This window comes from Pieris rapae, chromosome 14 (genome assembly GCF_905147795.1).
Source record: "Pieris rapae chromosome 14, ilPieRapa1.1, whole genome shotgun sequence".
Classification (NCBI taxonomy): Eukaryota; Metazoa; Arthropoda; class Insecta; order Lepidoptera; family Pieridae; genus Pieris; species Pieris rapae.
This window is the reverse complement of record NC_059522.1, coordinates 5,890,578-5,908,119: the sequence shown is the minus strand read 5'-3', so window position 1 is coordinate 5,908,119 and position 17,542 is coordinate 5,890,578. Positions and strand designations below refer to the sequence as shown.

At 33.1% G+C, this 17,542-nt stretch overlaps 1 protein-coding gene across 1 annotated transcript in view; it reads right to left on the bottom strand.

Moving 5' to 3' along the window:
* Positions 1–3,046: 3,046 nt before the first annotated feature.
* LOC111001319 (DE-cadherin) overlaps positions 3,047–17,542 on the bottom strand; it is a 166,291-nt gene continuing 151,795 nt past the window's right edge. Inside the window, exons 19-24 of the mRNA XM_045631197.1 lie at positions 11,665–11,889; positions 11,147–11,277; positions 9,642–9,777; positions 8,910–9,110; positions 8,374–8,529; positions 3,047–6,907 (exon numbers count right to left, since the gene is read on the bottom strand). Of these exons, the coding sequence (XP_045487153.1) occupies positions 6,783–6,907; positions 8,374–8,529; positions 8,910–9,110; positions 9,642–9,777; positions 11,147–11,277; positions 11,665–11,889 (974 nt within the window). The 3' untranslated portion in view covers positions 3,047–6,782. The remainder of the gene's footprint in view (positions 6,908–8,373; positions 8,530–8,909; positions 9,111–9,641; positions 9,778–11,146; positions 11,278–11,664; positions 11,890–17,542) is intronic.

Genomic DNA, 17,542 nt, shown 5'->3' with positions numbered 1-17,542 from the left:
ATAAATATACGCAAATTATTGTTAATCAGCCGTGCGTCTTAACAATTTTTAGGTTCTTGAAGACTGAGAGGGAGTGTTAAAATTTATAACTTTAATTTTAAGTTGCAAAAATATGTAGAAGTCGAATATGTAAATGACAATGGTCAAGGCGCAGCTGTTAAGCCGGCACCCCAATTGTTCTAGATACGATTTTCGAGTTGAACACATGTTTATTTCACTGAATATTTATGAAATACCCACTGAATGGAGGTACCTCGATTAAGCTGACTTTCTTTTTTTACTTTCAAGATCTTTGAGATTGTATTGGTATCCTGATATTTGCATTACTTGTCAATAAGTTTAAGTGTAAGAGCAGTGTTGGCCTAGTGGCTTCAGCGTGCGGCTCTCATACCTGAGGTCGTAGGTTCGATCCCCGGCTGTACACCAATGGACTTTCTTTCTATGTGGGCATTTAACATTTGCTCGAACGGTGAAGGAAATCATCGTGAGGAAACCGGCATGTCTCAGACCCAACAAGTCGACGGCGTCAGGCTCTGGAGGCTGATCACCTACTTGCCTATTAAATTTAAAAATGATCATGAAAAGGATTCAGAAATCTAAGGCCAAGACCTAAAGAGGTTATAGCGCCACAGATTTTTTTTTGTCAATAAGTTTGACCGATAACCCGCCTTCACTTGTAATTAGTAACCTGTACGAATATAACCTATAATAAACACTTTATTTTTTAAATAAATTGTTCTTAGAGTCCTAAGTAGAGTAAGTGAAAATTATTTTTGTCTAAAATTTAATTTAATCAAGTAAGCGATTTTTTTTGTAAAATTCTCAAAAATAATTCATATAATAGACATTAAAATTATTTCAATGCTATGCATAAACAAAAGCAAACGATAATAAAATAAATCCGATTTTATTATAATCGATGGATAAAACCACTAGTTATATAGATTTTTATCAACATGTGATATAACTATCGCCCGTATTCAGGCCTGATAAAGGCTATTTTACGAGACTCGATTAAATAACGGCTCTATGAGCATAAATTCACGGTATAAAGTATCATTATCTCGGCGTACGTTATGCGTAGCTAAGATTATTTGCATACGCGTAAACTAGAATATGGCCCGAGGGAGGAACAAACTAAACTATCGGACAAGTGCCTCAGCTATTTTGGAGACGTAATGGCTCGGAATTTGCTTTTGAATGGCTTTTGTTTTGCTTGCAAACTTTTAGGCGCTTCACAAAAAATACTGTTACAGTATGGTAATGTTATTTTAAGCGTTTTATTATCTTGACAAGGGCAGTGGAAGAAAAGCAATGGTAGCTCTTACATAATTCAATCATCATCAAAAACTAATGCTGATTAACACTGATCTGCCACGTGATTAGTTATAATCGAAATTAAAAAAAATAATACTAAAATGCAGAGACTCAAAGTACAAAATTGAACCACAGACTTTTTCTTTATGTATTTAACTGTGTGCGAAAATGTTTTCTCTGTTCGCTCACAAGCAATCTCATAGTTACATAAAAGGATTCGAAACTAATCAAACTGATCAGCTTTCAGAATCCCAGACGATTTTGTCTTTGGACACAAATTAGTCTGGTTGATTAAACTTAATTATGTTATGATTTTGACCGGAGTAAATTGTGATCTCACAATACATATATCTACGTTACACTAATGTACTTTTAGATTCAGTTCCATTTGTGTGCTAAAATTTGTATGGCGCCTTTAGTTTCCAAACAAAAAGCCGATTATACTTTTTAGCATTTCATAATAAATCTAAAGATAAAAAGAAAGCCAATACCAGGCCAATAATTTAAAATTTCCTTTGATCAAAGGAGCTACGTACCTAATTCGAGGAAGCTAATGGATTTTAAAACCTCACAAACGCCGCACTACCGAGTGAATCACAAAAAAATCATTTTTCATGGAATAAGGCTGGCGCGATGCCAATTTTGACCAAATCCCTGGCTAAGTCGCGTACGCCAGTTTTCACGGATCATTGCACAGAACGGCTCACTCCCACCACAGTAAACAATGTGCAGTATATTTTATGGAACTTTCCTTAGTTTTATGTTTAAAATGTTGCAATACGCTTCGTTGGGTTACGGTTAGGATAACCTAAATTACCTTTTTTATTTCGTATTTACCACAGGATAAGTTGTAGGGATACGCGGCTCCATTACTTTATTTTTGGGGAACAATTGTCATGGGAACTTACTACACTGGTGAGGCATTTTTTTTATATAGAACAGGGGGCAAACGGGCAGGAGGCTCACCTGATGTTAAGTGATGCCGCCGCCCATGGACACTCTCAATACCAGAGGGCTCGCGAGAGCGTGGCCGGCCTTTTAAGAATTACTACGCTCTTTAAGGACCCTAAGTCAAATTGGTTCGGAAATATTTCAGTCGGCGGTTCCACAAAGTGGTGATGCGCGGCAAAAACTGCTTTGAAAAACGCGCAGTTGTGGAACGGCGGACGTCGAGGTGATACGGGTGGAATTTCGTATTCTGTCTCGACGTCCGATGATGAAACTCAGCTGCAGGTATTTATCCGAAGAACTCCTCTGAACACTCTCCATGGTAAATGTGGTAGAAGATGCAGAGTGACCCCACATCTCTACACTTAGACACTTCCAAATTTTGTGGTGCTCGCACCTCACATGATAAATTATTTATATTTAATTAAAATTGATTAAAAACTAAGTTAAATCTGTTTACACAAAGCTTCTTTACAATTTAAAACTCATAATATGACATAAAATATCTTAATTTGTTGGGTCCAAACTAGTTTTAGGTGACAATATTTCAGTTCTGCCCGAAATATAATAAAGTTCGGGGTTGTTGCGTTTAACAGCTTAGTTCACTGAAATTTTGTGTGGTTTACCCATGCTATTGCATTGTGTCTGCGATTTGGGACTAAACTTGTTTATATTTGAAGTTAATTTTCATATTTTAACCACATATTTTGTTGAACATTGTTCAGCTTACAATGGGAATGAAAATTTAAATATTATATGGGTATGTCAATAATAAACTAAATTCTCAATAGCATCACTTTATTTCAATGCTGAATTGAACATTTTTATTTCTATATAAACAATTTAAAAATTATAGGTCCTTAACTAATTAATATAATATGACAATCTTCAGTCGGACTCTTCTGTTTTAGCCTACGCATAAAATACATTCCTTTACATTCTTTTTCACACATTCGAACCCATCATCTTTTGCTTCTGATTATACGAATTATTGTGTGTGTGAATTTATAATACTTTTTTATTTTGTAACAAAAAACAATAATCGTGGAGAACAAACTTATCTATGGGACATATTCTGTGTAACCGCGTTGCACGAAATTAAAAATTAATTAATAATTCAATGTTGATCAAATAAAATATACGAACGTTATTGAATAAAATAAACGAGAATTCGTAATTTTGCACTATAATATCAATCTCAAAGACCCGAGTAGCATCTTGACCTTTCCTCAGTAGCTTCAACATACAAAGCAAGATGTACAATGTGAATATTTATGAGGATCAAATGCTAGCAAATTCGACTCTGCAAGCTTTGAAATGTAACAATGCTTCGTAAAGAAAATGCTTAATCTCCTATACAAATTGATATAATTCAGGTTTGAATTGAGAATTACCCTATATCTGTAGAAAATTTACAGCTGTCTATTATAAATTTATAATTTTGTTCGTTGCCTATTTACGTAAACAAAACATGGGGTTTAATCATAACCCGTATAGTTTATACAGGTCAATTATAGTGAAAAATAATCGTATAACCAGAGACAACACCGCATGCGCAATAATTATTTACAAATTACTGCAATTATTTAATATAAATGTTCCACAGACAATACATCAATATGCACATCGTTTATACCTAAAAACACACTAGGTACATTTGTCACTTAGAACAAATTTAACAGCATGGTCTCATACTAAAAAAATATTACTGAGAAAAAAAGTGTACCACATTAATGACATTCATGTGATAACATGTGAATATCGATTGTATTAAACGCTTAATACTGTGATAAATAAGGCAATATATAGTACTAATATAGTAGTAATATTTGTAGGGGAAACGTGACAGCGCCTCTGTCGGCCACGCGCAGTACTAAAATATGCAGCATAAATGAACCCTATTTTGACTTTGAAAAAGAAAACGACTCACTTAAATGAGAAAAAAACAGTTTTAAATTAAATTTTAACCATTCTGTTATTCAGGTTTTAATACAAGACCATAACTTTGTATTACCTTAAAAAATTTCATGGCAGTGGTTTTAATCACAATCAGTGGTGATCATATATACATATTGGATGACCCCTCAAATTTCTAAGTACGAATAATTGCTCCGATTATATTAAAATACATCAACATTGAACTTGGTTTTGGAATGTAGGAATTAGAAACATTTCTTACAGCTATATTAATATTACAAACTATTTGTACGCAAAATAATGGATACATTAAAAAAAGCACTAATTAGAAAATAAAACTACGTTATGGTATTTAACTTGACAATACGAGATCGTTTTCACTAAAGATACATCGAACTGTCAATGTCAAAATAAGCGGGAACCGGGCCGTCAATATTTTTATAAAATATTGCTACTGAGGTCGCTTAGGACTTTTGACAAACCATAGTAATAACATAAAAAATTAAAAACTAATTCTATAACTTAGCTAGACTTTAGAAGCTCTTAAGTGTTTCGCTTAACTATTTATTTTGATAGCTATTTTAGTCTTTGTGGACACAATAAATCAAAAATATTGATGAGGGAAAGGCATGATCCAAAAATTTAATTACAGAAAATTTTAGTAAACGATTGGATTTGGAATCCATAGAAATAAGTCACGTTGTACAGATAAACAATAAAACGCCGCCACAAAATATGCTACGATTTCGCTGCTTGGCCACTCTACCAATATTGCAAAAGGATTTGAAAGATTTTTCATTAAACTATACGTACGTACACGTATACGTATTCACTTTACGGGTTTTACGCAACTTAATAAAACTTGTTTTGAGATGTTAAAAAGAACGACACAAAATACATAGTATAATAGTGATTTGTTTATATCTAAAAATATGCAAAAATGTGAACACAATTGTCAACATAGAAGAAATTCAGAATCGGTTCTATTTACTTCGAATCGTGTGTTCTAGAAACACTATCAAGCTGCCTTTTTGTTTTGAGATCTGTCTAAGATTGACAGTACTTAATACTAAACTAATGACATTTATGGAATTCGGTAAAGCATTATATTTTAGGAATGTTATAATGGATAGATCCTAGACACCAAGAGATGTAGAAGTTATACTAGTGAATATAACACTTCGTTGATATGCATAATTATAAGACACCTTGTATAATCGCCTCTTACATGGTGTCCCAAGTCCAATGCAAGTAATAAAAACAAATGACAGTGATGAACTAAGAAACTGTATTAGGAAATCGAAAAGTCACCTTATCCATCGGAACTATAAAGCCTGTTCTACAAACTATAGAAGTGGAATAAATGAGTTCTTGTTTTCCATTGTTTAAATTTAGCTAGTTTACACAATCGCCCTACTGTTATTTAGACAGTTATAAAAAAAGGTTCTCTACTTCATTAATGATAGCGTAATTTTTTATGTAATAACAATTAGATTATTTACATTTTAGCAATGATCTTGGGATACCTGTATTGTAGTCATATAAAAATTACTTATGCATACGTATGAATAAGGATTTAATTTACATATTTACATAGGTCTAACTTGCATTAATTGTTACCGTTCATTAATTTTAACACGAAAAGGTTTTCGACAAGAAACTAAACTTTTAATTTTAAACATTTATTTCGAATGCACCATATTAATAATTGGACGATATCGTTACAACATAAACGCTGGATAGCTAACTAAACCAATCGACATCAAAAAGTAAAAAAAAAAAACTTAAAAACTAAAGTATAAAACAAAATCGAAAATGGGCGGGATATATCACCATTTTTTTTCGCTGGCAACTTCTTTGCAAACAAAATATTATATAGAATTGAAATCAATGGCACTTAAATTTAACTATAATTGCTGTCATAAATGTCACTTAATAATACTATGAAAACTACGTTTTTCGAATAATTTACAACCATACAAAAAATGCAGTAATCTTACTTAATTTAGATTATAAGTATTTTCCTTAAGTGTTATTTATAAAATTACATACAAGAAGTAATTTAGGCATTTCTACAACGATGCCTAAACAACGTTACAAATCAGTCAATTCTTAAAACATATTAACATCGAAAAATGCTAACTATTTTACACATTTCGTTTTAAATTGTTCTAATTCACTAGGAATTTTCGCCATCTTAGAAAATATGTTCATTGTAATAACAAGCGATTGACATAGAGGCGGGTAGATACTGCACTACCTGCATAAATTAAATTCGCAAGAATGAAATCGTTTTGTGTTTTATTGGGTTCTCCAGGTATTATGTACATCAGCTTTTAAATAGATTTTTTAATTCATAAAAACCTTAGAGAGCAGTAGATACTCGTTAAATACAATAAAGAAAAATACAGAAAGTATTTTGTCCAAAACATTGGACATTACAATTCTACCCGCGTCTTCATTAAGCACTAAACGCCACAATGCGTAATCACAAAGTCACTTACGGTGGGGTCACTCACAACACACTGACCAAAAACCCAGATAGTCAAGAACGCCTATACAAAGGTGACTTGGTGTGGCTACACGAGCCAAGCGTTATGCTAGCACCAGGACTCCTCATGGGGCGCTCTCTCGTCATCCGAATCACCATACATATCTGCTAGTTTGCGGAACCGCGGCCCGAATGTTGATAGATAGTTGAACTTTAGGTCTTCATCATCGGTACCTGTGGAGATAATGTATGTGAGAAGAGAAGCTTCGTAAGGGTTTTGTAGTATTAATTTAAGTAAATTCTAAAAACAATCAACAAGCTAACTTATTTGCCAGATAAGTGCTAATATATATGAATGTAAATTTAGACATTCCAATCTTTTTCATATTGAAGTCCATAGATTTATCAAAACATTTCGATTTGTCTCTTTCATCGTACAGGTCATTCAACTTTTACGTTCTGAACGAAAGAATATATTTTCTAGAGAATACCAAAAATATGTTAACAAATTGTAATTAATTAAGGAACGTTAAATCACAGTAACAATAAGCCATGTTTTTTAATTATTTCAAAAGGCAGATATAATCCACAATGTACCGAAATCATGATCATCCACGAATGTTTTGTGGCAACCAACGGAATATAAAATGCAGAGAATGTTCGTTAATTATTCGTTTTTCGTATCGCACGTCATTTGGCTCATTAAATCGGTACGTAGTGAAATGGCATCAATTACTGTAATCATTGAGAAGTTAATAAAAACACGACTATTTTGAATTACTCCAACTTTTTCTACGGTTGTTATTGCTGAAACGGCTTGCGCACATACATGGTAGTTTAAAAAGTATTGGTAGAGTTTTTGAAGTTGTATGGTTTCTAGTATTACGTCTTCCACGCGAATGCTTTTTTTAAACAAATATTTATTTATTAACACTTCGTTGCACATATAATATAATTATCATAATTAATTGAAACTGGCGACTGGCGGCCCTATCGGTTATAAGCAGTTTCTTACAGGTAACCACTAAACAAATATATTTACTCGAATCTAAAACTTTGCATTTTAATGGAGAACCGTAGGTTCTCCATTAAAATGCAATGAAAAAAATGTTCACTTACGATTAATCTTAATAGCAATAAGTCATAGTGCCAAAATGCACACTTACTATAAATCGTTTTTGGCATGTGCAACTCGGCGGCGGGCCAAAGAAAGTGACACCGTATATTATACGTCTAACTATACCTACATGGCAGGTGTGACACAAAAGGAAATCAATACATTTCATTTGGTATAATTGTACTGTAGTGATATTCCGAAACGAGACTTACAGTGTCTGACTGTACTCGAGATAATCATTTGCCAAAACGTATTTAAAGGATCTACCACAGGATCATCTAAATAAAAAAAAAGTATAGAAAAAAAATATTGCACAAAAAAAATTGGGTCGTAATGATTTAATGATATATAAATGATAGATTTATTTCGCGATGATATGATGGATTCATATCATCGCGAATTTGTAGATTACTCGTCGTTTCAGGTGATGTGGCATGGTCAGCGAGACTACCGCGAGATTTATATCAAAGGCGATATAAATCTTGGCATCAATATCAAAATTAGTTTTCTTATATCGCTAATTTCTGGGCGTTTATAGCCGTTTCATTGGCGAAGGTAGCCTTTAATATAAAGAAAAACTTACAGCTAGCCAATGATGAGAGAGAGCCGCTAGTGTTGCCATCTCCTTCGTACGCGTAATGCCTGACGTCATCATAGGGAGTGATCTCGGGGTCGCGGTCTAGGACGGATTTCTTGTCGTCTAGGAAGCCGGAAATATCCGGCGCTGCGCCTACCATACCTGGTTACAAAAGATATGTCATACAAAAGTTCCTTCACCCCGTTATAAAAAAGTAAAGTATAGCGTGAGGGCGATTTATACATATAGTTTTGTTTACATTACCAAATTCATAAATATGTGTGTTGTCCGTACGTTCTGTCCGTGTTTCTATCTTTAAGATTTTTAGTTATTACTAACAAAAGTTAGATGTGTTACTTGATTATTATAATTTAAGAGCTTGACTAAGTACTCTGATTAACTCACTTATCTATAATATAAGATAAATAATCACGTGACAGAAACAGAAATCTTAGGCCCAGACCTAAAATTTTGTAGCGCCACTGTTTTCCTAAGATCTATGCTGGTGAAATTCTTTGGTTTCTCTATTACTAAAAACTTACCAGGCGCCTGTAAAAAGGCCACATCGGTATCTGGAGGTGGACCATCGTACATCTGCCGAAGCACATGCAGGTCATATCCTGCGTCTCCTTCACCACCACCTTCATCCTCATATGCTATTATGTTCTCTCTTATATCATCTAGTTCTTTTTCTGCCCATGCATCAGCTCGACGTCTGTGGACTACCACCGCCAGGAGAAGAACTAAGAAAAAGAAAGGCTATTATTTCAGTGCAATGTTAATGACATTTGTAAGATTTAATAAATTTATTATAAAAACCAAGGTTGTTTCCGACGACGCAACATTTTGTTTGGACTCGTACTTTGTATGGAAACTTGAAAAGTTATCAGTTGATTAAAACTAAAATTTGGGCTAAGGAACAATTAATAAGGAATAAGTAAAGGCATGGCACTATAGTGTCATATCATTCGAAGATTGTCATGTCCCTTCAAATTTAAATTTTAACATTAAAAACATGGTGGAGGCCTTTGTATAATGCCGCCTATGATGTATAATATGTATGTTGATTCTGATATAAGGCTATAGCCTTATATAATCTAATATAATAAAATATTATAATCAATATACATATTATACAAAATAATAAGCAGAAGCATAAACTGTGAAATGACTGATCATCAACATGGAAAGGAAGACAAAAAAATATAAAATCCAATCAAAATAATTGGATTAATTTATGGAAGGTTCACGCAGTACAATATTTTTGTACTTACTGACTAATATGGCTATGCACACAAGTATAGCAACGAGGAAATTGGTGTCGATTCCAAACGTGACAGCAGTGAATACGCTCTTCTGGCATCCAGGGTCTGCATTCACCTCTACTGATGGTCTGCCCAGGTTGTACATCTGTGGAAAAAAATGTATTATTAGATATTTATTAGCTTCTGATACAGTCTTTTGTTTTTTACGCCCATAAAAACATTTTATACGTTTTACTATTTTTGCTGTACACAGACAATTTTATATTTTTAATTTATCACCGTTCAGTTCTGGTTTCTACATCTAAAATTATTTTATCAAAATAAAGAGATGAATCATCGTTATTAACGATTAACGATTCGCTAAAAGACGCATTGCTGAACTTTTAAATGTATAGTTCCGTTTCAGCTGATTAATGATTTTGATATATAATCATTCTGTCATTACATGATTTAATGGACCGTGAAACTTAACTGCTAAGTTTAGTAACTTATTGGAAAAATCTTTTATTAATTTCAAAGTTTTGTTAGCCAACTCCAGTTTCGGATGAATAGAAAACAATCTTTTAGTGAAAACTATTTGCAAAGTGCTTTAGGGAAATCCACCGAGAAAGCTTACTTTTAAATAATCTATAAAAGCTGTCCCAATATATTACACTATATTGCTACTGTAGTTCTAGAACTAACGACTAGTCGTTAGTTTCATTTACAAAAGGGTCGATCGTTTATTGTATGGTTTCTACTAGATACAAGACTTAACGGCGAATAATTATCACACTAGCATTGCGGTCTTATCGATAATTAACGTACAAGTTTTGTAACGTTATTTACCGATCGAGATCATATATTATATGCATTTTTGTATTTATTTTTGATACTTCGTGGAGATCTTATCCTTAGAAATGTGGACATTAAGCAGCTCGGGCCTCTGATAGCGGTGTTTTAGTTAGCTAATGCTGGCAGCTGCAGTTGGGGGAAATCGCCTCATATTAGTTTTGTCTACGTAAGTCTTATAGTCCGTTGTATAAATCAATGACTACTAAAATAATGAATAACTGACTTTTTTACGGATAAAAGTTATGTATTTAAACTTATAATTATTTAAACATAATTTTAAATTTAACCGACGTTCCGCGTGCTTTAAAGCGTGCGTGGTCACGGTGACTGAAGAAAAAGGTGTTAAATGTCAAAAAGTATCACAGCTGTAGAAAATGTTGTATTATCTGTATTTATTTCCCCGGAGTTGGTATCGACTAAAAGATGTAGTTAGAAAGATGTAATTATAAGTTTAAATACAATAATACATAACTTTAATCCGTAAAAAAGTGTTTTTCTTCAAATGTGTAATAGTCATGTTAATAAAAGACAATACTAATAATTGACTATTTACTAAACAGTTAATTTAGTCAACTAAAAGACAGGTGTGAATAAGACACAAATAACTCACCAATGTATAGAATGTTGAAAAAGCATAAAAAATAATACAGTTACCGTAGTTAAATATTAAAAACACTTACAAAATCGTTGTACGTAAAATTACTGATGCAGCCCATAAAGTGTTGGTTCGTTGGTACGTGCTGCCAACCGAACGAGCGAGCTAGGTCTTGCAGGTCGATACTAGCGCCACCTAGCTGCAGCGGACCATTCACTGTGAACAATTGTTAAATATATTTTACTTGGAACATGTTTCTTTAACATTACGATACGGTATTCTATACTACAGAATCCCTTTATCTTGAATTATATATCAGAAGTATTAATTAATGATTTATTACATTTCATTATCATGATATTGTTATGTATACGTTAAGAGTATTGACATAATGGTTAAGCGTAGGATTCTCAACTCTCGAGTCGTACGTTAAAACCCAGTTGTACATTCGTTTTAGAACGCTGCTTAAATTTCATACAATTATTTATTGACTGCTCTTTTGCATTTTTTACATAACTTTTCTTTATCAGCTTATACGTATTTTAAATAATTGATATAATTTTTGAAAACCTTTTTCATCCAAACCTATATAAAAAAACTTACCGTTCAAAATTTGCCTCGGCGCAATCGGTGCCGCCAGACTCATACACGTCGATAATTTGCATCTATCCACAAACATTTCAATGGAGCTCTTCATTAGAACTATTTCTATTAAATGCGGCTTGCCATCTGCCACGTGCACCACGCTGTTGTTTAGTTTAGTAGTACCGGAACCGTAGTCGACAAGTAAGATTGGATATCCGTCGACAAGCTCCAACGACATGAAGTCTGAAACAAAAGTACATTGTTACAATTATACAAGGTAATAGGTTCAGAGCTAGTGTTAGGATAACATCGGAAGGATACCGGCAGGTCTTGGACGCAAAGACTACATCAAGTCAGGTTGATTAAAAAGAAAAATTATGGGGATCCAAATATCTGAGGGCAATACATAATATATATTGATAGGAAGGCGCTGACTTGATATGAAAGATTGGTGTTATAATATAACGAATACATTTTGATCTGGTGCAATATATCAGTGACAAAGCAATCACACATTGATTTGGTATTGTATAATTTTAATGATAAATTTGATAAGGTAAGACTTTAAAGCAAATAATAGTGCTCAAAGATACAGAAATATATGTTAGAATAACAAATGTTATGGTAAATTTTACAAATTTATACGAACTGGGTTTCAACTACGAATACTATCTTGCGTGGCTCACTCTACAGGAGCCTTATTTTGCATTTTACTTGGAACGTTTTGTTTGTATTATTTTAAAATATAAAATTTATATATACTTTTACTTAATTTGTTATACATCTTTTTATGTAAATTACTTTTTCATAATCAAAAATATTCAAAAATACTAAGTACTCAATAAACAAAAGATATCAATAGAAAAAATTATAATAGGCTATTAGCTGTATACAACATATAACACTTACGACTTTTAATTACGACGTTTAATTTTGTATAATATAACACGAATAAAACTTGAATTATATCTTCATATTCATAACATAATGTTTAAACAAAGGCTTACAATTAGATTTCTGTGGTCACACTTTGCTGTGTGTTATAAAGCTAATGTTATTCGAATTAGGTGCAGCTTATAATGCTACAAGTGCTATTAAGAACCGCAGCGATTATGTGCGAAGCTTTAGCTGCTGTATTTGGCTCAAATTCAAGCTGAAACTTTGCTTATTGCACTTTAAGTAGTATGGGATGTAAAAGAAAATTGACTGCGCTCATGTTTACATAATACTTTCATGATTCTGTATATTCCCATTAGGGCGAAAATTTATTTAAATTCATTAAAGCGTTTAAAGAAGGTAGCACTGCATTTTTATTTTAGAATACATAAATAAAGTTTATGTCTATTGGGATTGGATTATGGATTTCGAAAGGAAATAATAAACGTTGACAATTCGCTTCATTTTGATTGGTCGAGTGGAAAGATCGAATCTCCTTGATTGGCCTAGATAAATTCTATTGACCAATGACGCGCCGTGTCATTTCAGTCTTCTTTTAACGTTTCCACGTTAATTAAGATATTTTAGTAGTCAATGACTCAATTACTGTTACAGCTAAGGCTACCCAGACAGTAACAAGACCTAAACGTATATCTTTGTAATTATTCTTAATCGACTTAAAACATTTAAGTCTTAATGGGAATTACGATAATTAGAGCGCGAACAAAGTTCATCGCATAATTAAATTTCGATACGTCAAGTGGGGTTAAGACAACGTTTCACGGCACGAAACATCAATTGTTTGCCAGTGTTATCTTTCGACGAATATTAATTACAAACAAACAAACTCCACCGCCTTAACCAACAAATAATGAAGTAATAATTATGAAGGTGTTTCTATCGGTATTAAAGGGGTCTATGTAAACATTATATCAGCTCGGAATTATTAAAGGAAGTTCTAAAGCGCTCCATTGCCTGGATCGAAATTGGATTCCCAGTAGACATACTAAAAGATTTTTGGACATCGGCGTGATATTATAATCTTCTATTTTTGGCACGAGTTATTTAAATGAAAAAAATTAAAAAAAAATTGATTACGTAACATGTTCTAGACTATTTTTTTTGTAGGATGTATCATTATTGTACTTTTTTTTTTATAGAACAGAGGGCAAAAAAGGCAGGAGGCTCATCTGGTGATTTACCGCCGCCCATGGACACTCTCAATACCAAAGGGCTCACGAGTGCGTTGCCGGCCTTTTAAGAATTGGTACGCTCTTTTCTTGAAGGACCCTAAGTCGAATTGGTTCGAAAATACTTTCGTGGGCAGCTGGTTCCACAAAGTGGTGGTGCGCGGCAAAAACTGCCTTGAAAAACACTTAGTTGTGGAACGGCAGACGTCGAGGTGATACGGGTGGAATTAAGATTTAAAGTTATATACATGTAACTGAAAGTCACACGATAAATACAGTTAACAATACATCCAAATGCAACCTGTCTATGGCAATAAATTATTAAAATAATTATTGATATTTACTAAATCATCTTCTTTGGTAAATTTTCATTCCAAACTGATGTCTTTATAAAGCTAAATAATTAAAAATTAGTAAATATTTTGTATATGTAACTTAACATAGGAATTTCGCAATATTGGCTTTTCATTTTAAATTGCAATCAAATATTATTATGAAAAAGGGTCTTTTGCATACAATTTTTTTTGGAAATTCTGTATAGTACCGAGGTTGGTATAATGAGAGTAGTATAACGTTTCCTAGTATACGTGAAAGCCGGGCGTAAAGCATTATTAACGTTTATTACGTAATATAGAAGTTATTAAAATTATATTTGATATTAAAGTAATAAGTATGTATTTAAACAAAATAAAGACTTTATTGAAATATGACTATATTCTAATTAGCGGCTCGGGTGGACATTTTTTTATTCTATTCAATAGTTTTCGCAGCGCATACGATGAAAGATTACATAGGCATGATTTTTTTCGTCGAATGTCCGAAACATTATATAAGATGTGGTGTGCTTTAATAAAGTAATTGCACAAAGCATGATTTTAACAGAGGTCGTGTGATGTATCTCAAACTGGTGTCGTAATTTTAAAGTTTGCGTTAAATCGGTATTTTTAGGGTCTGTTTCACAATGTATGGATAAAGTACCAAATAGCAACACATAAATTATTTGGAAGATAGAAGTTCCAAAGAATTTCGCGCTATCTGACAATCGTGAAACGCAACAATACTGTTTATCCTACCTATAAGTAATAAATAGCTCTTTTGCAACATATCCGGACATTGTGAAACAGACCCTTAATGTGATGCTTGAATTATAAATAATTTATTTACCACAAACATCTATACAACTGAAGTACTAAGGCGATTTATATGTGCAACGTAACATATTATATATATATATGATCACAAATAACCTCCTATTCAAAGCCCTAACGAAAATAGTATATTTTAAGCGATAAATCTTAGCGAAAATGTCAAAGAGGGAAAACTGGAGCCTTAAAGAGGCGTTAAATTATTTATGCTCAAGAATAGGAGATTAGGTCAGCAACCTTACCCTTTGAATTTACTACTTAGCTTTATATTAAGTTCAGAACTGGAGCTTTCTTAAAGCATTTGGCTTAAATTTATGTAGGGATTTAAAATCGAATTGAAATTTAACTTTGTTATTGGCATAGATTGTAATAAAAAAAACTTATTTTCGACAGTTGACAGACAGATAAAAACATTCATGGGTCAAGCGTATTTTTTGATGCCATTTTGTGAGTGCTTTAAGCCAATTCGACCGTCTTGGTCTCGCAGCTCTGAGTTATATTTATGGCATAAATATGGGTTGGTTGAGCTGACTTGTCTAAAATGATCCATATATGTAGAAATATAACTAAATTCAGTTCATATAGTGTAAATCAAAATCGTTCCTAATACGATTGCGTCTATTTAAAGAATTAATAGACAATACGCTCGTAGTAACTATTGATAATATTTATAAGGTTCTATCACGCGAATGCTCATAAATCATAGCACGCGACTGTCAGTCGTTACGAAATCATTAAAAAATCATTATCCACTAGCGTAGCCGTAAGAAAGTGTTGTTTAGTAAGTTTTTGTAGTACGAGTATATTGTAGGTTGCATACTTGCAATATTGATTGTATACTAAAAATCGTATTTCAAATCTACACTGTCCACCAACTCCTAAAAGGTCGTCAACGCACTAGGGAGCCCTCTGGCATTGAGAGTATCCATGGACAGCGGTTTCGCTTAAGATCAAGTACCTCTTACCCGTTTACCCCCATGTTTTTTTATGTTCTCTAAAAAAACATGTCGAAGATAACTACTGCTTATTTAAATATTTCGTGATACTACATCTAACATATGTTATATGTAACATAAAAATAATTATACATATAGACAAAGACGTAATACATAATATATACAAAAATGTTCACATTGTTTTGAGGTTGTCTGTGAGGTGTGCTAATTTTCTTCTGATATTATTTATACTCCGTGTTAAGTATATTCCGCGATAGCTTTAACAATTCAAGGCTTAAACAGTGGTGGTTGATTGTACGCGCTGCGCGATACAAAAGTGAGCATAGCTGGTGTTGATGTGAGGAACGGGAAACAAAGGATGATTACGAGCCTAGCAGGCAGTAACATGAAAGTGCAATTTTTCGAGAATGTAGCTTGAACGCGATAATCTCTGGAAGTACTAGTTTGAATTGAAGCATTCTTTTTGTGTTCAACGTCCGTGTATTGGAATTTATTTATCTTTACAATACGACCTAGGACAAAGTTGATGAAATATAAATAAATCGTCTATCTTCATACACAAATTGTCATACATATTTGTATTATACGAGCCATATTGTTGCAGAGCTAATAAATACGTAGCTGATAACGATAGAATTTTGGTGTATGTAAGATTGATTTAGGCGATTTATTCTGGAATTTCATGTTCAATTGTATTTTTCTTCCTTTATAAACATTGACTGAGGAAAGAATAAAACCGAAATGTTATTGCTTCAGACAGCTTATTCAAGTAGTAAAAATAAAATAACATTTACTAAATTCGCTTTCGTTTACGTGACAAAAGTTTTTATTACTCCCAACGAGTAAAACCAATTCTAGATACTAAAATTGTAGATGCAAGGGATATTGTGAATGATCCTTATGGCACCATGAATTAATTTAGGTGATATCGTGATGTCCATAAATGGGCTGAGAATTTAATTCTTGGTATGAAAAGTGTCAAAACACTTTTTTATACCAGCAAGCAATGTAGCTTGCTTAAAAAATAAAATAGCTTAATATATACAGAGATAGTTGGCCTAGTGGCTTCACCGTGCGACTCTCATACCTGAGGTCGTAGGTTTGATCCCCGGCTGTGCACCAATGGACTTTCTTTCTATGGGTGCATTTAACATTTGCTCGAATGGTGAAAGAAAACATTGTGAGGAAACCGACATGTCTTAGACCCATATGTCGTCGACGTGTGTCAGTCACTGGAGGCTGATCACCTACTTACCTATTAGATTTAAATATGATCATGACAGAGATTCAGAAATCTGAGGCCAAGACCTAAAGAGGTTGTAGCGCCACTGATTTATTTTATTAATTTTTAATATATACAGAACATTTAATACTGTATATAAATACACAATCAGACTAGAAATAACTATATGCATTAGCTAGTGGAAAAATCGATGAAAGCTTTATTTGCAGTTGCAATCGACACAAATTAGATCAAACCGATCTAGTTAAGTAGCCTCACTTCACAAGATTGCCAATTTGGCACCGCCTAAAGAATATTTGCTTTAACGGAGAGCTTGCCAAGTGTCAGTATTGTTTTTTCCACACGCCATATTGCAAAAATTGTATAGGTATTGAGAACTGTCAGATTTTTGTGTTATATGTGTACGGCTCAGGAATCATACCAACA